General features: G+C 40.1%; 1 protein-coding gene across 3 annotated transcripts in view; it reads right to left on the bottom strand.

Annotated features, from left to right (window-relative positions):
* ZDHHC13 (zinc finger DHHC-type palmitoyltransferase 13) overlaps positions 1–24862 on the bottom strand; it is a 51646-nt gene that overhangs the window by 6405 nt on the left and 20379 nt on the right. For all 3 annotated transcript variants that reach the window (XM_045484737.1, XM_045484738.1, XM_045484739.1), the window contains 11 exons: positions 24405–24549; positions 22934–22998; positions 21371–21533; positions 20987–21112; positions 17340–17473; positions 13593–13693; positions 8473–8597; positions 7571–7633; positions 6775–6868; positions 5104–5187; positions 920–1077 (listed from right to left, as the gene is read on the bottom strand). In XM_045484737.1, the coding sequence (XP_045340693.1) occupies positions 920–1077; positions 5104–5187; positions 6775–6868; positions 7571–7633; positions 8473–8597; positions 13593–13693; positions 17340–17473; positions 20987–21112; positions 21371–21533; positions 22934–22998; positions 24405–24549 (1258 nt within the window). The remainder of the gene's footprint in view (positions 1–919; positions 1078–5103; positions 5188–6774; positions 6869–7570; positions 7634–8472; positions 8598–13592; positions 13694–17339; positions 17474–20986; positions 21113–21370; positions 21534–22933; positions 22999–24404; positions 24550–24862) is intronic.

Below are 24862 nucleotides of genomic sequence, written 5' to 3'. Positions count from 1 at the left end.
TCTGAGCCATCAGCCCAGAGCCCGACGCAGGGCTCGAACTCACGGACCGCGAGATCATGACCTGAGCTGAAGTCAGACACTCAACCGACTGAGCCACCCAGGCGCCCCGTGGAATGCACTTTTGAGGAGTAATGCTCTAATTATGTGAGGTCTCACAGTAATTGGCTCAGACTGACCACGGCCGTCCATTCCACAAGCACGAGCCACAGCAACAATGAGAATTAGGTTATGCTAATAGGGGAAGGAAGGCAGCAGGGCAGGGACAGTAGCTTCTTCGGAAGCTCAATGTGGCTACTACTGCCCTGGAGAGTGAACTTTCTAATGGCCATGACCTTCCCTAGAAGTGTAATTACATGGTTACACTGGTTAGTGTGGGATCTTGCATTTCCTCCCCACTTCTACCCATTTAAGTGCTGCATAATAATCAGGACAACAAACAGGGTTGGAAAAAGTGAGAGAAGACGATCATCTCACACCTGCACAATGCTTTTATATTTTATATCATGTTTTCACATACTGTATGATTTAACTGTATGATGAAAAAAGCCTTTGAACAGGACGGTCAGTGGACCTAAGTTTCCAGTTCTGATTTTGCCACTTACTGGGTGACCTTGAGCAAGTCAGCTCTCTGTAACTCTATCCGTAAAGTAAAAAGATCAGATTAGATCATCCCTACGGACAAGTTAACAACTCATTATTCTAACCTTTAAATGATCCTGTGAGAGTAGCATTATCAACCCCATTTTACAGACAAGGAACTGGAAATCCAAGAGTCAAATGACACGCCTAGACCCAGAGAGTAAGCGACAGAGGTGGAACTAGGACCCAAAAGCCTTCTGATTTAAAATTCAAGTCTTTCTACCTTATTACAGTGTACTGGAAATTTTACTCAAAGGCTTTACAGAAGAGAAATTAATACCTGAAAGAGCTGATTTAATAATAAAAATGTTGACCACGAGAAGTGGAAAGTTGCTAGCATGAAGATATATAGAACCCAAGGGGAACAGGCCACAATCTGATTGAGGTAGGTCCACAGTCCATCTTCTCTGAATGTCGTGGCACAATGATTTGACCAATCTGTGGATTCACAAAAAAGAAACTCATTATTTAAAAAGGCAACAAACCAGTGATTATTGTACAAGAAGATAAAATCGCTGCACTTCTTTTCAGGGAGAAGAGACGGTAAGACATGAGAGCACAGCATAGAACCCAGCTTTAAGGATTTATCTTCCGGGGGTACTTGGATGGCTCAGTCGGTTCAGCGTCCGACCCTTGCTTTTGGCTCAGTCCATAATCTCATGGTTCGTGGGTTGGGCCCTGCGTCAAGCTCCACGCTGACACTGCAGAGCCTGCTTGGGATTCTCTCTCCCTCTCTCTCTGCCCCACCCCTGCTCATGCTCTCTCTGAAAATAAATAAACTTTAAAAAAAAATTTAAAAATAATTTAAAAATCTAAAACATGGTGAAAAAAAAGAATTTTTCTTCCAAGTGCCAACTTAACTAGCCAAGGTAAAAAACTGGCACCTCATTACTCATTAAAGCTATATGATAACACTGCATTGGTAGCTGGCAGTAAAGGAATAAAAGCAAAAAAGGTCCATAAGACCACCACTAAAACCACCATTTTCGGCATAAAATGAACCGGCCCAAAGTTAATTGTTTAAGGACTTGATGACAGAGAATGACTGGATTTAATAAATGTCTGTCTTAGAAAATTCTTTATTTTGTCCATGATACACAGGAGTCTATTATAGCACTGGATAAACTCTTATTAAGGGTTCAGATCACTTGGCTGTTGTAGGCGCAAGAAATCCTGTAAGCGCCCAGATAACCATGGGAACACAACCTAACAGCATGCAGTTAGGTTGTACTTCTGCACCGGCACCATAATTTATCCTGTAGAGAGGGAGAAAGTCCAGGTAAGGGAATTCATGAGACAGACACCCCTAGGAAAAGAGTAAAGGGAAAAAGATTCATATAGGAGGGAAAAAGATTCATATAGGCATGGCTCAATTTCTCTCCAGGAACACCTATGTATACGCCAATTAAAAGAGAGGACTTCACTATGGCCTTTGTGACCTCCCTAAGCTATGCAGCTAAGAGCAGCACTAAGGAGAATGAAGGTAGGAAGCAGCAGAAACAAGGGAACAAATCCTCAAGGTCTTGCGAAGCCAATGGCTTCTGTAGGCCTCACGACAGTTTATAAAGGGCAAATTATTTTTGAAATAAGAATTCTGTAAATTTTCACCTTGAGGCTTCATAAATGCCTCTGACAATTTGATAAGTAGTTTCAGACAGTTTCCCAAAGCAGCACTTAAGAGCTCCTGGGACAGAAAGAAAATGAGTCCCTGACTTTACTATCACCTGTCTGTCCATTTTAGTCTTAAAAGAAAAAAGTCTTTTTTTCCCCCATTTTGAGCCTTATTTGATTCCCAACCATCTTTCATGACTATACGTCAGAAGCAATCTAAGAGTAATCACCACAGGGTAACCATCAAGGCAACAAGTTAAGGCAAATTACACTCTCTTGAGAGCTTCTCATTAGGACGGCAGACAAAGATGCCTCTCGTGCACCTGATATGACAAAAAAGACTATAATTCCCAACAGCAGGTACAGGAAACAGCTGCTGAGTGGGAAAGAATACCTACTTTCTTCCAGCTTACAGATTTCTACCGCTCTCTTCTGGGAAAGTTTTTGATCACACGGCATGACCCCCAACTAGAATTTTCATAGGACTGATTGCAGATTTAATGTCAAAGATAATGGCCACAAATGGCCACGTACATTATCTTCTGTGATACACAACTTTAATATGCGCTAATAATACATTCTTATCAGGTGGTCACTGGCTAATGATAGGGGACTCATACTGTACCAAGCCGATCATTTTCATTTTTAGATAGCTCTGCCAGCTACAGTGTTCTTTCTAACCATGATCTAAAATCTTTCTCCCTGTAACTTGCAGGATGCTGACCCTTTCTGAGTGTCCATCCTGAAAACAGACCTCACAAAGGACAGAACGGATGGAGGCTACACAGAGCCAGAAGTAGCTGTAACTGGCTCACGCGAGGCTCGGGTGCATCAGGGCCGTCGCATCAGGAGTGTTAATGCCAAACAAAGAAGGTGGGATGGCGGGGAGGCCTTGTTAGAAAAATGAGGCACAAGTTCATTTTTCCTGCCTATGAAGTAATGATAAATGACATGATGTCCTCATTCGGTGCCAGAATATAAACGGGATAAAACTAACAAAATACGTTGACTAGTCTACATGGTCGCAGGTGAATATAAAGTGGGACCATTTCTAACAGACAAAATATAATACAAAAATTGGTTCAGAGCCAGAGAATAGAAACAAAGAGGGAAGAGCCAATGCACAGAATACGAAAGCAAAGTGGAGAGAAGGAAAGTGATGGAAAATTACTTCTGTCCTTATCAATACAGTCTTATGCTGGACACAGACACCAAACAAAGGGGACTATTTTTAGTGAAGAGAGAAGCAGGAGAGACAGAATGGTGTAAAACCTGGCTTCTCTCCCAATAGGATCACATCCAAGGGACAAGTTAGTCCACGGGCCAGCCTAAAAAGGTCTTCCAGGAACATGCTTTATTGTTAGGCATTAAAAGGGCAGTTCTTTCAGTAGAAAGATGCACTGCCAAGAAATCTTTTACTTCTTACACCACAGGACATAACCTAAGAGGTTTTTTAAATTTCAATGCTCAGGATTACTTATGGCCTTTGATAAGAAATGGTACCAGGGATCACAACCTTCCGACTATTAGGTCCATTTGAGAGGGTGGCACTTACACTGAACTACAGAAGCTTTCCCTACTGATCACAGACCCCAAGGTGTCAGACGAGAAAGGGGCTGACAAGGTAACTAACTGAAGCCCTCTCCATGCCTAGGGCAGGGCAAAAAACCCCAAAACACAACATGTCACACAGACATTAATTAATAATCTCTAAAAATGAAATGCCAAACAACCCAAAACTTGATGTTTCTGGGGAGGGTAACTGGGAGGCCTAGGGGGCAGAGTAGAAGGAATTCTTTTTCAAAGACTAAGCAAAATTTAAACTAAAAAAAGCTGGAGCAGAGGCCAGGGGAAGGCAGGGAGAGGTGGTGCTTAGGATGCCAAGGGAAAAAGAAACTAAAGTGGAAAAAAATGTTGCTAACATCTTCCTGGATCGTTCTGCATTTTAGCACAAGCAACAAACTAGTATTCCACTGTTGGAATCTAAGACCTGAGCATGAACGTAACAGGAAGGTGGGAGGAAATGGATTTATAGTGAAGCCACATTCTCCCAAAGTCTTCAAAATAAACAATAAACAGCGAAACAAGGAAAGCCAAAATAAATAAACTACAAGCACTATATGCTTTCCCAGTTAGGTAAACCACTCCTAGGTTTGAGAAGCATAGCCGTGCAACTGTTAAGAGCTAACCCAAATCCTTCCTGCTTCAATGTAAACCCCGTTCTTCTTAGTCCATCAGCTTGGAACAGCTGGATGTCACTCCCTCCTCGAGTCCCCCACACACCTGTTCACACAGCTACTGAGAAGTTATTTTTCTGTCTCAGGCATGCAGAATAAGTGGCCTAATGTTCCCTTCCAGGTCATTATTCCCAAACTTTCAATGACTATTCGCTCTCCCATTAGCTCTAAGCTGTGACTTGACATTTATCAAGAGTTGTGTTCCTTCACTATGGTGACCACCTCCGCCTTCCTTCAACCTGTCCAGCACCAACCTTTTCTTTTTCCTATTTTATTTACTTATCACTTCCCTTGCTTTGTGCCTGAGCCACTGATTTTTCCTCATTTCACTGAGTGATAAATCTGCACCTGCCTTACATGACTTTATATTCTGACCGCTTCTCAAATTTATCAAGGTCACTTTAGAATACAATCTCTTCCCAGGTGCTGACAACTAACTTCTTCAAGTCTTCCTTGCAGCTTTCCCAATGCTGAGAGTCTTAGAGGCAGCCGTTTCGTTTTTAGTAGGGGTGTGGTTCATAGTCACCCAGCCAGAATGTGCCATTCAAGAATTTACCAAGAAAAGTATGTGTGAGTATGGGTGCATGAGCTTGCTGTAAGAAAAATTTATACTTACAGATGAAAGATTCATATATAATCCAATCACAAACAATGGAAAGGAAAAATAAGAAGAATATGTAATAATGATGGTTGCCGAAACCTACAGCAAAAAGAAAAAACACATTTAATACTTTTGCTTACAATGATTTTCCAGATCAAAACCTTACTAACCACTTTCCTGTCAAAAGCTTCCACCAAGTAAAAAAGTAAATAAGCTAGTACTTTGCATTTAAATACCATTAAACCAAAACCAAACAGCTCTGATATGTCATGGTCAACTGTCCATGTTAAATGAACTAATATTTATCTGCTGCTTACCTAAGAGAAGATACCTTTTTTGAACAGAGCAAGATTTACTAAGCATATGCAGCTCTAGGGTGGCCTATACTGCATCGGAGGAAGGGGAACAGGCAGGACTTTGGGCAAATCATACCCTATGCTCCTTGCACGTAACAAGTTTAAGAAGTACAATTTCTGAACATCAGGGATTCACTTGATCAGGGGAACAGAGAAAATGAATCTGAAGAGCAGCACTAAATAGATGTGCTGCAGGCGCCCACACACAGAAAAAGAGGGGCAGCCTGCAGCCTCTCTCACATATGCTGCTTGTTTCTGCTGCTCTCTTGACACTGGAGTTGTGAGCACTCTGATGCTAATGGCACCAAAGTACCACCATGTCCCCACTTTCTCCGAAGACAGCAAAGCCCAGCAGCAGGAGCAATGCCCAGTGCAATGAGGAGACCTAGGTCCACTGGTGACTAGTTGTGTGACTACAGGGAAGTCATTTAACCTCTCTGATCTGGTGTTCTTGCTTTTAATATGGGGATAATCTCTCTTCTGTCTGCTTCATAGGCCTGGCAGCCAAACAAGATGATCCGCTACGTTAAATGCAGCATAATAAAAATATAGGGGCTCACTACTGTTGCTTTCCCACTTCCATTCACAGCTGCCTGCCGTAATGCTAATCATCCCATCTTTACGGTGGGATGGGGTCCATGAAGCTTGGGACCCTAGGAATTATCTCTTCGCTGTTCTCTAGGAACAGTAGAGAACATCAAAATGCACTAAAGAAACCTGACTCACTGAGGCAGCCTTTTGTTCAAGATTATAAAAGCATATCCTCTCCTGGAGACAAATGACCATAGTTCCTCTGAAGTTCCTCATAATAATCCCCTGGCTTTTACAGTGACCACTCAGAGGAAACTCAGGGCTACCGACCAGGACAAGGAATACTCCACACCATCTCTGGTTCAAGCTCCTACCTGAGCTTTGAAGGAGCCAAGTAGAGAAGTACATGAGAGAGAGAAGCCACAAAATGTGGTAAGAACCTGGTTATTTGGTGTAGAAGACCAATACTACTAAAGTAACCTCAAGCCAATAATTTGCCTTTCATATTTTTTCACCTCTAAAACGGAGACAGTAATGCCAACCTCATAGGTGTGCCCTGATGATCAGACAGGAAACTATATTCAAAACTGCTTTATAAACTCTAAAATACTATACAAATGACATTAATTATTATCAACATCAAGTTTTCCAAACGTGTGAACACTGTAGAGAGGATTCTCTGACAAAGAAGAACTCCAAAACTGACCCCTGAGATGCCCTTCTTTTTTTCTATTAATCACACATATAGCCAAATATATACTTAACTTCATAGTGTTAACTAAGAAATTCAATCTCTCACCTATGCACCGTCCAGTCCACAGACAATGCTGATCGTATCGAGCGACACAGGAGTTACACACGTGGCAATGAAGTGACCTTAATGGCTTCCTTATCTAAGTGGGCAATGAAGACAGGTCTAAGCAAAACTCAGTGTCTTAAAGTGGTAACAAACCACAAGCAAACTCTTACTCCTAAATCATAAAGGCATGGGTACAAATAATCCTAAATAGATCATCAATTGACAGAGAGGCTCTGGAATGCCTTATGAATATTTACTTCCACATATATATTTTGAGTAGGCCAACACTAAGGGGGTTTTGAATTCCAGAGCCTATTCACACTGATGAAAGGGAAATAAGGCAGCACCATTAAGAAAAAGGGAAAAGGAAACCCGAGTTACATTTCTGGCTCCGCCAATAATTTGAGGGAAGTTACTTCTTCCCTCTAGGCTTTGATTCCTAAATTACAATGAGAGGTTTCACTAAGTGGTTTCTAGGGTCATCATGAGCCTCTGACTTGAAGTTAGTTCTAATATATCCTTCATGGCAGGAAAAAGCAATCAAAACACACTATGGATCATTCACAGAGAGATCTAACCACAGACATCTTGGAGAAACTGTAAACATCATTCCTTCATATGCTCAAGGCAGAAATCTATTCTGATAGTAATACAAAATTAGAAACTGGTAAAAACGAAGGTGTGCAAATACACCAGGGAGATTTAACAAATGCTTACGTGAGAAATGTTACCAAGAATATGCTTTCTCACTATGGGATAAAATTATTTGGAAAAAAAAAAAAAAAAAAAGACTCACAAGGCATGAGGTACAAAATGTTCTGAAGTCCAGACAGCCAGTCTCTGCAAGGGTGATGATATTCTGAAAGGCACGAAATTTGACCTTACAACTATGTTTTATTGGGGAACGGACAAATGCACGGTTATACACCATTGTCACGGCTCTCTCTCCAAACTGAGGTGGCCAGGAAAGCAATCTGGAATACCTGCCACCACATCATTCTGTGCCTGAAAATAATGTGACTTTTCAAGGCTGCATTTTCAACCACAGCCAATAAATTAGAAGGCACACATATTACACCTCCCCATTCTCTCCATGAATGGCAATCATCTAGTTATAATCTGCTAGAGAAAACTAAACAGACACGGATACATTCATAAAAAGCAAACAAAATCCATCAGTATACGTTGTAACTGATGGTGATAAGCACCACAGGCTCAGTCTTCCAGGAATTGCCTATAGGTAACACCGACAATGACAATTCTAAATATTCAAAGTGAAAGAAGACACGCATGTCCTCTGACACCTTCACATCTTAGGAAGAGAAGGAGCATCTCTTGGCAATAAGGAGGGCTCCCCCTGGCCCCTGCCTGGTTACTCGCCATGTATCAAATGGGGGAATTTAAGCTAAATGATCATTATCTAAGTGTTCCTATAAAGAAATCCAGATCATGTTCGCTAACAAAAATTACATTTGAAAAGTCTTGGGTCTGACTTTAAGAGGAAATACAAAATACTTTTTAAAACTTTTCCATAAATAAATGAAAAGGAATGACAGTGGAGAAATCTCAACTTTGTTGATTTACGCTGCATCTATTATGTGCCAAGGCCCCGGAGATGCAGCCATGAGAAACATGAACATTGCTACAACCTTCCTATTAAAAAAAAAAAAAAAAAGTAACATTACAAAGAAAGCTCACCGTTTTCCTTTCTTCTTCAGAAGCTTTAGTGAAGCCTGGGTCAGTTGCCCAAGTCTTGTAGAAAAAGTAGAGGAAGCCTATTAGGCTGAGAATGAAAGCAAAATAGAAAGGGGTGCCTGCTAGATGTGAAGACCACGTTAAGGAATGTATCAACTTCCACTAAGAATAACATAATTATGACATAAGCAAATTTCATCATCGGTGCCTAAGAATCTCTCTGCATTCTAACCTCACTTTCCATTATGTATACACATCCCTGCCCCCAAACCTGACCCCATCCTATGTTCTAATCCCACAGGGATTTGCTCATAATTGGCTAATAATTAATCCCTTCTAATTAGCTGAGACTCATACAAAAATTATTGACAGGAATGGTTGCAATATATAAGGAACATCCTGAGAACTGAAAAACATTCAAGATCCAAATAAGTTCATCTCTAATGGTGTTACCATGGCTCTCCTGTAAGCATCTAAAAGAATAATTATCAGTCATTTTAACAAAATCATTCAAAGAAACAAACCATTTGATTCAGAGATTCCAATTAAAAATATTTCCTTATACATTAGATAAATGCTTGCAAAAATTTACTAATGGCAAGTTTAATTAATGCCTGTCACTGTATTAGGCTGTAGCGATTTAGAAATTTAAAAAACTGCTTTTTGCAAATTAATTACAAATCGAGCACTATTTTGGGAAAGGAAGATACTATAGACATATTAAGATAAAAAGTATTTCAAGGATAAATATTGCCCACTTGGAAATGTTTTTGAAGCAGTACAAATTCTTTGTATAAAAAGTAAAACTTTGCTCCAGGGAAAGACAAATGAAGGTGCAGTAAGTAATAAGCCAGTATACCAGTAGTAAACCAATTGTCCTTGCCCAGTTTAAGTCATGACCAACACAGTAACCACATCTGCCTTCCAAGGTATTATCAGGCTGTCCTGTGCCAAACTTTGGAGTGGAAGAGGCAGCCATAAAATAGACTCTAAACCCTCGCTATTCAAAGTGTGGTCCATAGACTCACAGCAATGGCTTTACCTGGGAGTTTTCGAGAAAGGCGTCACTTCAGACTTCACCCCAGACCTGCAGAACCAGACTCTGGATTTTAACAAGATCCTCAGGGGATCCACATGCACAACAGAGTTTAAGAAGCACTGCTGTGACCCACAAAAACTAGCACAACCACATCTGGTTCAGGTAGGCAGGAACAAATCTTGTTGGTTTATTAGTTTATCAGTTTGGGAGCACCTGGGCGGCTCAGTGAGTTGAGTGCCCAACTCTTGATTTTGGCTCAGGCCATGACTTCACGGTTCATGAGTTCAAGCCCCACATCAGGCTTGGCACTGACAACAAGGAGCCTGCTTGAAATTCTCTCTCCCCTCTCTCTCTGCCCCTCCCCTGCTTGTTCTTTCTCTATCTCTCAAAAGACATAAATAAACATTTAGAGGGGAAAAAAAAAAGTTAGGTTATCACTTTGTCTGCAGAAGGGCCTGGCTTTAAGAAATAGATAGGATCTAGAAGTGTTGTGTGAAATGAAATTCTAACAAATGAAGCTTACTTAGATTGGCTTAAGAACACTGATAAAGAGCACATAGGTCAAGGCCTTTAAAGAATCACATCCTGTTTTCTTTCCACAAAATCTTGATCAAAACACAACACATTCTCAAAAATACATTCAGTTGAATCACACTATGAATCACACAATATGAATTCTGCATATTGAAGTGACTGAACTTTGGCCTCCTGTTCTGAATAACTTTCAAAACAAATCCCAGGAGAATCACTGGATCCTAAGTAAAATGAATGCATCTAACCCCTCATAGGAAAGCCAAATGTTCCTTGCTTCCATGCCCTTGCTTTGTGTGGTTCATTAACCTCAAATGCTCCCCACTGCCCCCATATACTTCCAGAAACACACTTTTAGGACATCCAAGTCTAACTTTATTCTCCCTCCCCTTGCAGGTCTTTCCTGATTCCCTACAGAGAAAGGATTCTTTCCCTTCCCTGAGTCTAAAATGCCTGTTCTGTGGCACTTAGACCTTATAGTTATTTATAGACCGCTCAGCCTCTCCAGTTAGCTTGTGACTCTTTGCAGTTCAAGTCTCTCAATATGGAGCCCAGCTCTTCAAGTGAAATCTGCCTTCCTGGAACTTGGACTAACCGGTTTTCCTTCTTTAGATCCTTTAGCTCTATGCTAAAGATGTACACTATAGCTGTCCTTAGATCTACCCTATAGAAGCTTATTCCTCATTTGTTCAATAAATTTTTATCGAACATCCATTCCATACAATACGTTGGCTTACAAATGATGGACTTCCAAACACTTGACATTGGAAGGCAGTGCTCACACCTCCAGGATAAGGAGCAACATTGTTCCTTGTACAGCACAGTTTCCTGGTCATGCTCCTCCACTTGTGCTCCCGTCTGTCAATGTTTCTCTTAAAACAACAGAATTCAAAACAGAACAAGCACACTGCGGGGTTGTACTGACCAGTGCCGGGGACAGTGAGATGGCTGTTGTCCTTTGTGTGGACTCAAATCCTTGTACTACTGGGGAATACAGTGGCTCCCTTGACACCTGTGTCACTCCCCACACCAGGCTTTCAGTCAAAGCTCTTGCTCTTTTGCACCTGATCTGGAACATGCCAGAATCACAGACGTAGCGTTCCGTGCTTCGCCATTTCTTTCCTGAGTCTTCATCTCATCTCCAAACTCATCAGTAAGGTCCTATCTCTTCCACCTGATCCTGCCTCATAAAAGCCAAATACATTACTTGCTGAACATATAAAAAAGCACCAAAAGGAAGGGATCATCTGAGGAACCAGTCCAGAGTCTCCCTTAAAATTAATTTCGACATGCAGCCTCCTACACAGAGTTTATTCAGGAGAGTAAATAATAACAGAATAGGTATTATTTACAAAATGCCCATTATGCAATGAGGACCGTGGTCAGCATTTTACAGACATCATAGCATTCCTTGCAGCCATCCCACAAATTTGGTACTGTTATCCCTCGGGTTTTTTTTTCTTTTCTTGTTGTTGTTGTTTTTAACAGAAAAACTGAGACTCGGTGAAATTCAATAATGTGCCCAGTGGTACCTAAGAAAGAGAGCCAAGGTCAAACTCACTCTGATGGCAAAGATAGTACTCTTTCCACAGTGCCCCAGACACTTTTCCCATAAAGGACCGTGAGAGGGGAAGCCCAGACTTGGCAAAACCTGAGACAAGATTCGTCTACTCAGAACTGAGCGCAGCACCTCCGGTCACACCCAGGGCAGTCCCCACGACATTTACCGTTCAGCTTGGAAGACACTGATCTGATGGCAAAGTGTGCCACCTACTGACTGACACGCACTCACCCGTAGCAGGTGCATATGGCTGCCTAGATCAAAGGGCTTTCTGCTGTACACGCAAGTAAAAGATCCCATCTCATCAACTCTGACATAAGAGTCTGTCTAGCTTTGGAAATCAGTTCTTCTGAGGTAATGGCATCTTCGCAAATGGTGAGCCGCTTGCAATTAAACTCAACTGAATATGAGGTTCTGTGATCGAGGCTTGCAAAACTACAGTGGAGTTACTTTTTTGTTGATATAGATTCTGCAAAAAAAATCATCAGGGAACACAAATCTAAAACTGTGTTTACTCCCCTGCCACATGGGTTGGTCAACAAAAATATTAGCCATCCCTTCTCAGAATCATGTCACTTATCCTAGAATTTATCAGGCTTGAGATTTCTGCAAATAATTTGGGGTGTATATTGTCCTGTTGTTTTATACACTTGTGGTTACTTATAAAGTATTTTTATAACACGTAATATCATGCAAGCCTTCAATAACTAGTGGCAGTAAGACTAGTGCTTAAAAAGCTGCCCCAAATCATTAATCATGAGACAAAGGCTTTGTGTAATAACATCTTTTGATAAAAGTCAAATGAACTCCGTGGTATGCTACTCCATTCATTTACATTAAAGGAATTTGAAAAATATTAGAGAAAATGCTCAGACACAATTATCATTAAAGTATAAAAATGCTATAATGAAAGGAGATATATGCCCTCTGAGAACTCATATGCTTCACTTCACATTGATTTCTACGAAAAGAATATTCCTGAATTGATTGTATGCATTTCTCCCACAAACACCATCTTTCTTTTTAAAAATGCCATTACCAGAAGGACACATAACACAGAAGTTAAAGGAATATGTTTACAGGTACATTTCTATCCACCACATTCTTTCTTCTCCTACCCTGTAAAGAAAACAAGGTTATAATGGCTTCCTAGAGTCTCTGGAAGGGGAAAAGGGAACTTGGAAAGAGGTGGGAAGATAAAAAATTAGAGAAAATGCCTCCCTCCTAATGGCAGCTTTAGCTATAAACCAAGAACTCTCCTCGAAGAGCACAACACACGCTTAAGCTGGCCGTGGCCTGAGCCCAGCTCTTCGAGTGATAAACCTATTTCTTGGATGAGTTTTTTTTATTTGAAACCATGTGCTGCCATCCATTAGCAGTTCATAGAAGAACTAAGTGGGCTGTGTGTGACCAGCATTTTTAAAAAACGAAATAGCATAGGATAAAATTACAGAATTTCACAGTAAAGCACACGTTAGGAGTATCATTTTCTGTTTCACATTCAGTCTGGGTGGCAATGTAAATGTAGTTTTACTGTAGACTGAGAATCCATTGCTCTGGACAGGAACACTGCACTGGCCACTGCTGAGGAGGACACATTTCTCCAAACATCCCTCCCTTATAGACCATCTTGGCACCCAGAAAATTTACTAACTGCCGACCAAGTTAAAAGAAGCTGCTGACCTTGAGGAGAGTATCTCAAGGCAATACGACAAATTTTCATGGGTCCAAGTAAAACAATAATTCACTCTATTGTTTCTATCCTCTGAGTAATAAATACTAGACACTACTGCTTCCATGGTGTGTTTGGAGATTATTTCCAGAATTGAGCAGATTTTCAACATGAAACGTCTTCAACCAAAATAATTAAAATGCATACAAATATGAGTTATAGTCCCTGGATCTCTTCTAATATCTACATTTCTAACTATGGCATTACTATTGTTTAAAGGAAAAATGGGATGTGTATTTAAATTTCAGCTGGAAGGATATGAGGAAAGAATAAGATGAACCACGTTACAAATATCCAAAAAATGGAACTTAGCAGGAAGACTGTTGGTAAGTAGATGAGACTCTTATACCCGACCAAGAACCTAAAAGAAAAAAGGATAAACATATGGTATTAGTAAAAACAGGTATGGTTCATATTAATTTTAGCTCTAAATCCCCTTAAATAATAACAGTAATAATAACGATTCCCTTAGGTAACAACAATAACAGCTTTCAGTACCGAGTGCTTCCAATGTGCCACTTTCCACATAGTAATTAAGAGTTTGTGGTGGGGCGCCTGGGTGGCGCAGTCGGTTAAGCATCCGACTTCAGCCATGTCACGATTTCGCGGTCCGTGAGTTCGAGCCCCGCGTCGGGCTCTGGGCTGATGGCTCAGAGCCTGGAGCCTGTTTCTGATTCTGTGTCTCCCTCTCTCTCTGCCCCTCCCCCGTTCATGCTCTGTCTCTCTCTGTCCCCAAAAAAATAAATAAAAACGTTGAAAAAAAAAAATTTAAAAAAAAAAAGGAGTTTGTGGGGCACCTGAGTGGCTCAAATGGTGAAGCTCAAATGGATAAGCATGGTTAATGCTACCACGACCTGCTACCGACTCTTGATTTCATCTCAGGCCATGATGTCAAGGTTCATGAGATCAAGCCCCACATTGGGCTTTGCACTGGCAGCACAGAGCCTGCTTGGGATTCTCTCTCTCTCTCTGTCTCTCTCTCTCAATCTCTCTCTCTCTCTCTCGCTTGCCCTCCTCCACTCAAGCTCTTTCTCTCTCAAAATAAATAAACATTAAAAAAAGTATTAAAAAAACAAGAGTTTGCCACCATCTCAACCCCACCGTACCCATGAGAAAAGTAAAGCACTCAAGAAATGCATGTTCCAGTCCTTAAAACTAACTTAACTAACTTCTACTTTATTTCATTCCCAATAACTTTCTATTTGCAGTGAATCTTTATTTCTATTGAAAAATATCACATTTGTAGTTCTCTTTTTGGCATATCATATTTTCAAATATTCCAAAATGCAAAAATTTTAAATACTTCAGAGATTCACCTTCACATTTAACAAGCTTTCTTCTGGAGGCTAGCAGTATATTTTTAAACCATAACAGATGCACACGACCTTAAGCAGCTTTATCCCACAACCAGCTTGAGAAGCGGACACTGAACATAAAAAGAAGAAATAAAGGCTGAAAGTGGCCTTAGTCATCAAACACTAACCCTCTCGCTTGGGTAACGAGCAACGTGAAAGTCCGCACAGAAGTTACTCAAATGTTAATACTGTAGCTTCAAAAGAAAAAAAATCTGTCTTTCATGTTAAATACTCAATAGAGTAAATCCATGCAGGAATATGGTTTACCTGGATCTATTTTAAAATTTATACCAGGAAAAAATAATGGTTGATGATGGGTAAGAAAGGAATTCTTTAAAAGCTATCAAGATCAGAAGTGTAATTATGATAAAATATTTGAGAAAAACTGAAGGTTCCAAGCCTCGGGCACATAATACGCGACCAGAACATGCCAAATAGAGCCCACGTAACGTCCACAGCATGACCTGCCTGAGATTAGGCAGCGCAGATGTGTCTGAATGAATTAAGCAGTGCAGTGAAATACCTAATTTGTAAGCGTCTGCTACCACGACCTGCGTGCTTCAAACAGGCATCACGTAGCAGCCTGGATCAATAGGCAACTGCGCCTGGAGCTTAAAGAAGAGTAGAAGTTTGCAGCTGCCTACCTCCATGAGACGCGGTCTCTACAGAAGGGTATGAAAAAAAAGCAGCATGGATAAAGCTGCCATATGCATTTGTGTCCCATTTGAATCGTGTCCATATGCCAAGTCTAGCATACAAAGCCCTCCACTCGCTGTCAGCAAAAATAAAAGTTTCCTATAAACTTTTGTACAATGTTGGTTTCTACTGAAACAAACAAAATCTCAAATGCTCCTATCCTAGGTGAGTAGATACTGTCAGCTCTTGCTTTCTCTCTGAAAGAGAAAACACAAAAACCCCAAAGTGATCAATGCGATTTCTGGTGATTTGGCTTAAAATTTCTTTGGCAACCAACTCACAATCTACTTAGTGGAAAATGTATAAATATCTCTAAGTTATATAAGTTTTCTGTACAGCAGACAATTTTAGGCATTTTGTTATTTTTCAGAAATGTAAGTTTTTACTTTACACTTATATTCTAATTCATTTCCAACCGTCTTGCTCTTGAGTGACCAAGAGGTAAGATTCCTCTAATATTTTGTTTTTCCTTATTACTCAAGCAGCTCATGCTTATTCCAGAAAATGCTGGCAAGCAAAAAAAGGCATAGGAATACTCAACATCACACCCTGAAGAGAGATCCTTTTAGATCCTTTTCTACGGATCATCATCATACTTTACATTTTTCTTTCATTCAGTAAATGAAAGTTTACATTTACTGAAAATTGAAAAGAGAAACATTTCCTGCTTGCATGGGCCTTAACACTCCAGGAAACGGTGAGCAAATGCCATGAAAAAAATCAAACAGGGTGATGCAGAGTTATTCAGGGATGGCCTAAGGAGGTGACACTGGTCCTGAGGCCTGAATGGCTGTCTCCCCTGCTCTAAAACGATACGGTATCAGAACACTTCAGACAAAGACCTAAGCAAGAGTCAAGGCCCAGGAGCGGCATGAGCTCAATGTGCTTTAGAAACAGAAAGAGGGCAGAAGAGCAGAGAAGGGAAGAGAGGAAAGAGATGAAGTCCAAAGGGAGAGATCGAATCACATGACACCTCACAGGCAAGGAGTTTGGATTTTATTTTGAAGACGCAGAAAAGTCAGTGGAAGCCATTAAGCAGAGAGAAAAAAAGGAAAACTGTTTGCCTTTTAAAAAGACCACCCTGATTGCTAAGTGGGGATGAACTATAAATCAGGGATAAGAGCCGACCAACTGGAGAAAGAACAGGAAGGACGTGGTGATGAGCTGGATGTGGGAAGGGAAGAATGGAACACAATAGTAATCCAAGGATGACGTTCGTTATTCACACGGGCAACTGGATGCCATTTTACTGAAAGCAGGAAGAGACTGGGGTGTGGTATGACTGCTGGGTACTGTGTGTCAGCCATGGTTCCAGCCACTGTACATGTCTTAACCATAAAGCAGGCATTGTCACAACTATTATCCTCATTTTTATAGATGAAAAAAGTGAGGCACAGAGAGGTAAAGCAACTTGCTAAAGGTCAGACTGCTGTGTGGTAAAGCCTGACTTGAATCCAGGCAACTTGACCCTTAACCATGACTAAATACAATCATGTATATTTTCCTAAAACTAGAGCCATCCCACAGTTACCATTTTATAATTTCCTACATCTCAGCTAGGTCGTTTCAACTAAAAAACCTTAAAAGCAAAAATAACGAGCTTAAAATGAATTCAGATCAAGGAAAAAACACAATTTCTGAAAAGTGGGCAAAAGTGCTTCAAGATGCGAAACACTTACAAAAATCTCATTATTTACCAAAATCAACCATTCAAAAAATGAGCTAGGGTCTTTATTTCCTACCAGTTGCCAATTCAATCAAACTACTGGGTTGACCAATCTGCTTTTAGCCAAATCATATGCTACCAAAGCCCTTCCCTCCCACCACCCCTGAAGACGTTTCTATGTGGTAAATAACATTCAGAGCTCAGTAAAAACTGCGATTTCAGCTAATTAACAGAAATAAACAATCACACGGAAATGCAATAACCAGCCTTGCAATGACTAATATACACACCTTGGAAGCAAAGATGTCAGAAAAAACAATGTTATTAGAAGACATCCTTTTAAAAGCCAAGAATCTGAATTGAAGTCCAGTATGTATCCAACAGCCCACATGGTAATCACAGAAAGCATCAGCAGCAGGAAGAGCTATTAAGAGATTCAGAATTTTAGAACCTTATGGATTTCACCTCCTAAGTATCTAATAATGATTAGTACCACAGAAGAACTTCTTCTGAAATATATAACTATTAATACAACAGCAGAACACAGTTGTTCTTCAAAATTGCTGATTAGTAAATGTGAAGTCTGAGAAAATTACCAATCTTGGCAACAATCCTTTAAAAACCTTAGATTTTATAAAATATTGCCTAAACATGTTTTCTTGTGCTTTCTTCCCCTCCAAGAAACAGGGGTCTTTCAGAGGAGTGCTAATAAGAGCTGACATTTTTAAAAATAATTTCTTTCAAACAGTATTGTAGGTCAGAAAGCACAAAGCAAAACAAAGGGACCACACAAAAATCAGGACACCCAAGGCTCAAGGTGGAGAGTGCAGCAGTTCCAGCCTGGACACCAGATGGTGCCATCCCTTAATAAAGGTCAGAGGGAACAAGTCCGCAGAAAAGACGACAGTTGGAGGCATGTGGAATTTCAGATGCCTATGGGGAGATAGCCAGGAGGCAGTCAGAAAAGCGGTCGACCACCCAGGAGAAAACTTTGTATTCATCAGTATATAATCTGGAAAGCCATGAACCAATAACATCCCAAGGACTGTGTGCAAGGTAGAAAGGGGCAGAATCTTTGCCAACACAAACGCTGAAGGGGAAAAAAGCTAAGTTGTCAAAGGTAACGAAGAGTGACTGGTGTGACCAGAAAGGCAGGATGTGAACACGGGAGAAAGGTCCCAGCAAAGCCAAGGAAGATTCAAGTTTCGAGAAAGGAGTAATTCTCAGTTGTCAAATGTCACACGGAGGCCAAAGACTGAAACATATCCTTGGGATGCTAATCATTTAGGTTTATGCCGGCAAAGTGAAAAGAATGAAATGTCTATGAACCAACAGTGTGACTGTCTGTACTGAAGCCAGGCACCACATTTCTGCAATGCAGTCCCTTAACTGCGATATACATGACCTTGGAAGCCAGTAAAGCTTTTGCAACGGCAAAGGGAAAAAATATATTCTGCCCTATTTTCTTCCACTTTTACTTCTCTAAGTGTTCTGAGGATGAATACTTTCAAATGCTATCAAATGTTTTGAAGTCCTATATCAGTTAAATGTCTGACTCTTGGTTTCAGCTCAGGTCATGATCTCACAGTTCATGAGTTTGAGCCCCGTGTCGGGCTCTGGGCGGACGGTGCGGAGCCTGTTTGGGATTCTCTCTACCCCTCTCACCCCGGCTCATGCTGTCTCTGTCTCCCTCAAAATAAATAAACTTTAAAAAAATATATAAAAATTAAAAAAAATAAAATCCTAAATCTAATTTGCAAGGTAATCAAATTTAGATTTTTTTTAAAGGTAGTAAACTTAGAATCTATGAGCAACATAATCTCAGAACAGAAATAAGAATTAAATATGGATTTCAAATTTTTTCTTTCTTTTTAATTTGAGAAAGAGAGAGAGAGAGAGAGCACACAAGTGGGGAAGAAGGGCAAAGCGAGAGAGAGAATCCCAAGCAGGATCCATGCCCACTGCAGAGCCCAACACAGGGCTTGATCCCATGACCCTGGGATCATGACCTGAGCTGAAATGAAGAGTCAGACGCTCAACCAACTGAGCCACCCAGGAGCCCCTGGATCTCAAAGTTCAATCCCAGATATAACACTCATAAATGAGCCACACTATTTACTCACTCAATAAATATTCCATTGTACACTATACGCTGGAGTACTGTTCTAAGCACTTGGGACACATCATGAATTTAAGGTTTTTCTCTCATGGAGCTTAAATTCTAGCAGAAGATGACAGCCAAATGTATTAAGTGATTTAATAGCATATAAACAGCTGGATCACACAGGGCCTCGTAAGTCACTGAAAGGACTTGGGCTTTTATTCTAGGAGAAAGGGGGAGACATCACAGGATTCTGAGCAGATGAATGACAGGATCTGACCTACATTTTAAAAGATTCATCAGTGGACGCCTGGGGGGCTCAGTCAGTTGAGCGTCCAACTTCAGTTCAGGCCATGATCTCACAGTTTACACTGCATCGGGGCCTCTGCTGTCAGCACAGAGCCCACTTCGGATCCTCTCTCTCCCTCTCTCTCTGCCCCTTCCCCTGCCTCAAAAATAAGTTAAAAAAAAAAAAAGATTCACCTGGCTGCTCAGCTGGGAATGGACTAGAGGAGAGTGGGAGCAGGGGGATGACAGACAACTGCAGTAAGCCGCATGAAAGACACCGGCGGCTGGACCAAAATGCCATTGGTGGAACAGCGAGAAGAGGTCAGATTCTGGATATATACTGAGGGCAGAATTAGCCAATGTGTTTTCCTAATGGACTGGATACATGGCATGACAGAGAAAAGACAAAAAGGACTGAAGACTGGAGTTGCCACCTACTGAGAAGGGACAGGCTGTAGATGGGAGTAGTTGGGGCGGGGTGGGAAAAAGATTAGGAGTTCAGTTTTGGATATGTATATTGGAGATATCTATAAGACATTGAACTGGATAAGTCAAGTAGGTAATTCGATATAGGAGTCTGGAAAGATCTGGACTGAAGATAACTTTGGGAGCTGTCAATACACACACGGCATTTAACGCCACGGAGGTGCATGAGATCACCAAAAGAGGTCCAAGAACAAAATCTTGGGTCACCCTACCAATAAGGGTAGGGGAGAAGCAGAGGAGCTGGCAAAGGATACTGAGGAGTAGCAGTTGCTTCTTCCTCTCTCCCTCTACACGCCTGAATGCAAAATAGATGCAGTATTCATAATGAACCTCTGCAGAGAAATCTGGGCTCTGTGAATTTAGAATCATTCTGAGAGTATAATTACTACTCATCATTAGAAAAGATGATGCCGTCTTTCATACCTGAAAACATTAAAAACAGAATCAGTTCAACACCCCATTTTAACAATTTGAATTATGACCAATACGACACTACTAGGGCTAGATTTTTATGAGAATAAGCTGAACTTCTTAACTTTCCCCATCAGTTTAACTGTTAAGTTCAGGAGGACATCACTCAGAAGAACTGCCAAGTTGAACAAAGCATAAAACTGGGGTTCATCTCTTGAAATTCTAGATGTTTTCATTTTGTGAAGTCTGCTAACTCCTCATGATTCTAACAAAACATTGAATGCTACTGTTTGCCCCTTGAAAAAGATTTTCAGTAAAAACAAATTTTCCTCTTGCTACTCTAAGAATTTAAACCATCTGTTTCAATTCATTCATTAAGTAAATGTGGAAGTCTGCTATGATATTCACAAGATAACATGTAGCTTTAGAGCCATCTAGCTGAGGACCAATAGTAAATTGCCAATGAAAGTGCCACACTTCCAACTCTGGGCTATGGGACACATGGGGCAGATGTGACCAGTGGCTATAATGCAGCCCTAAGCCAACTCCCTGGTTTCATCCTGGTTGTCTCCCTGATTTGCCTTAAAAACAGAAACACAAATGAGTAAAACGGTTCTTATGGCCCACAGAACAGGACCCATATGAAAATACCTCGCATTTCTGCAGCCACCTCCAGAGTCTGAACTTTTTGTTAGCTCTCATTTTGGCTTCTGTTTTTAGCATGTGAATAATGAGCCTATTTTTGTTTTGTAGAGCCATATCAAGAGGTGTTTCGCCCTTAAAAAAAAAAAAAAAGAGAGAGAGAGAGAGAGAAAGTTCAATTATATTTTTGATAGAGTATGGGTGTTAAACATTGTACAAGAAATCAGCAGAATCATAGACTCAGTGTATTCATTCTGGAAGTAGTCAGTTACTGTCATTGGTTATTTATCTTGTGGTAATTGAAAAATATATGTATAGCTTATGTTTATGTTGATGTACTAATTTTCTAACTGAATATATAATAAACTAAAGGAGATAAATACCTGGTCATACCTTAACATTTCGGATGTCCAGGCTAGAACCGGCTTCCAAAAGTTTATCTACAGCATTAACATTTCCCGCTGCAACTGCCCAGTGGAGTGGAGTGTTTTGGTGTATTTTATCAACCACACTGAGAGAAGGATTAAACTTTAAAAGAAATCCAGTTGGTTCTGGCCTGTCTCAAAACAATAAAATACCAAGGAGTATTAGAGAGATGAATGATTTGAAAGGTAAATGCAAATAATGAATCTTTTACGCTAACATATAAATTAACCACTCAGTTAAGTATTCTGAAGATCGAGAAACTTCTTTGTGCAGAATTCTATTCCAGGGACTAATAGGAGAGATGCACCTCCAAAAAAAGACATCTATTATGTGATAGTCGGCAATACAAATACGATAATTTCAACATCAATATGCTGGAATAACTGCTTTTGTTTTTCAAACTTTTACTTTCATGTAGTTATTGTATTGCTTGCCTTTTTTTTTTTATTGTGAATTTAACTTGGGCCAATGCTATGTTATTTATCTAATTAAAAACTAAATGTACACAACACTATATTTGAGGAGATAAACCAAAAGCTGACTTCCATGCTTCCTTTAACCAATTATTAAATAAAGCAGGCATAAATAATGTCCTAAAACATTCATTTATCTTAGAAACCTATGGACCAAAAGGCAGAGTTCAATAAAATATTTTTAATTTACCATAAATACCTTCTCTTCCTTCATGATTACTCAAGAGATTCTTTTAATAAAGCAGTATTCTATTTTACTTACTCTATCAACATCTTTAAACACTATTATCTGACTTCAGAGTTGTCAGCGAAAAAGACAAAATGCTTTTTAACAAAATTCAACCCTCAGCCCCAGCACTCCATGATCAAAAGGAAATGGCATCACAACTACCTTGGATCCTAGGAGAGAAATCCTAAGTAAAAGTAGAATCAGAAATTAAGCACAACACAAATTCATAAAGGCAAAACTGTAGCACGTATTCGAACAGAAGAATACCAGAAGTTAGACTACATGGTGGTCATTAATCACATGTGTTTATAAACAAACAGAAAAACTTAAACATGTAAGTACCTGATAGAAACATATAAACAGACCATATTCATATTCATAGATATTCAAAATCTGCCATTTTCAGAGCAGTCAACAATATCAGAGAACCTTAAAACATACTGTTGTCTGGAAAGAAGATTTTATCATCTCGATTTCAAACTTTGAGAACATTTAAACCTGTAGTCATTTTTCTAAAAAATGCAAACTGAGAAATATAAGCCATGTTCACAGTATATACTATAAAATCTCTACCTGCTCTATAAGGAAATTTTTTTCTTATTAGCAGTTTTCAAATTGTTCCCCAAAGCTATCAGAAGAGAAATTTTATTTCAGTGGTGCTTTTCTAGCCGTAACTACATTAAACGTTCATACCACAGTCACAGGGTAGAAAATCTTCAGAATGTAGTATCATCTCAACACAGACTAGGCTACTTAAAATTATACACACAGAAAACAAATTGTTAGAACCAAGAATCAGAAAAAGGCAAGTCAGTTAGACTTACTTACCCAAGTACTTTGTGAGCTGATAACATGAGAGGTGTCTGCCCATTTAAATCGGTCATATTCACACTCTGTTCGAAAAGAAGAGTCAATCAGCCTAACTGTAAACACAGTCAAAATTCTCTCTTCTCTTAATAGAAGTATCTCTTTAATACATTCAACATTACCATTGCTTTTACAAGAAGCATTCTGATATCACTTGAACAAAACAGTGTTTTGCTCCTCACCCGAAGGGTGAAAATCCATTGATTTCTACAAAATACTCATAAAGGAAAAATCTGAATATATGCTTCAAAGTGTTGCATGATGTGAACGGAAGAAAGCGAAGGAAAAGAGGAAAATGCTGACAATCACCATCAGATATAAGAGACCCTAGGAGTCATCTAGTTTAGACCTTACCTGACACAGTAATTCGAATTATCATGTCTTACACAAAGCCACCCAGTCTCCATGTAAACACTTCCAGTGACAATGAAACCTCTATCTTTTCTGAGGCAACTCATTGCAATTTTGGACTTATGTTTCAAAGACTAAAACATGAAAAGTTCTTTTCTATTTTTTATAATATTGGGGGGGGGGGAAGGAAACCATATCTCCATAAGGATATGCTCCTTTTAATAAAATGGGCCCGTGTTTGAGGTGCACAATAATGGTTCTAACCAAGTCAAGGAAAGAGTTTCAGTTACCGAAGTGTCTCTTGGGCCTTGGAGGAATACAACTTGTAAAAGAGCCCAAGGAGAAGCAAACAGGGCTCCTCCTCATACGTCTTCCCAAAATGAGACCCAGGAGGTTATAATTATTCTACTTCAGTGGGCTAAGTCTGAGAGAAAGTGCTTATTTAAAAGGAACACAATCATTCCAACAGCATTTGTGCAAACATGTTTCCACGCCTGTTATAGGCGAGTCTGCTGATACATAAACCACTCTGCTACCAGAAAGCATATTCCAGGCAAGTATGGCTGACAGGGAGACTCCCACTGCCAATACCCTATAATTTAACCTGTGCCATAAATGGATGCCTCTTAAGGCAAGTCATTTTTCATGGAATTACTTTAGAGAACAATAAGAAGCACACATTCAAATTGGTCTCCCATTTGCACTCAAATAATGAAAGCAAATGATGGGTTCATTTAGTGATCTGACTACCATTTCTACATTCAACCAGAAGAAAAATACAGGCTTTTGAAGTCATGTTTTTGAAAAACTCTGCAAATTACTGGGATCATAAGAAAATCTATTATAGGCTTACAAGTTTCAAAAACATCTATTACATGTTACTGAGCTAAATGACCTGTCCTTTTTGCTCCAATGAAGCTGGAAAAGCAGCATTCAATACCTAGACTTACTGGGGCTAATATTTGAATATTTGATACCCATAACATATACTCCAAAACTGAGGGCAGACCTACTACTAATCATCCTCCCAATCCCTTCAGATTCACAGCAGCTGGAGTATAAGATATGTTTCTATACATACCTGTCCTTTTGAGATGAGATATGCTATAATAGGCATGTGTTGAAATAATACTGCCAGGTGGATGCTGCTGAATCCCTCCCCATCGATGAGAGTGGGGTCGGCTCCATACTGGAGTAATAATATGACCATAGGCAAATGTCCTTGTCTGCAAATAGAGAGTGAAAATTACACCGTTTTCTACAGCATGCAGTAAAAGAAAAAATTTCAGGAAGAAACTGGTATCCCTAAGACATGAGAGATTTGGGGGGCACCTGGGTGGCTCAGTCGGTTAAGTGTCCGACCTCAGTTCAGGTCATGAGCTCGTGGTTCGTGGGTTTGAGCCCCACATCGGGCTCTGTGCTGACAGCTCGGAGCCTGGAGCCTGCTTCGGATTCTGTGTCTCCCTGTCTGTCTGCCCCTCCCCTGCTTATTCATATCCTCTCTCTCGCTCTCTTTCAAAAATAAATATTAAAAAAAAA

Source organism: Leopardus geoffroyi, chromosome D1 (assembly GCF_018350155.1).
Source record: "Leopardus geoffroyi isolate Oge1 chromosome D1, O.geoffroyi_Oge1_pat1.0, whole genome shotgun sequence".
Lineage (NCBI taxonomy): Eukaryota > Metazoa > Chordata > Mammalia > Carnivora > Felidae > Leopardus > Leopardus geoffroyi.
The sequence above is the reverse complement of the archived record's forward strand: the minus strand, read 5'-3'. Positions and strand labels throughout refer to the sequence as shown.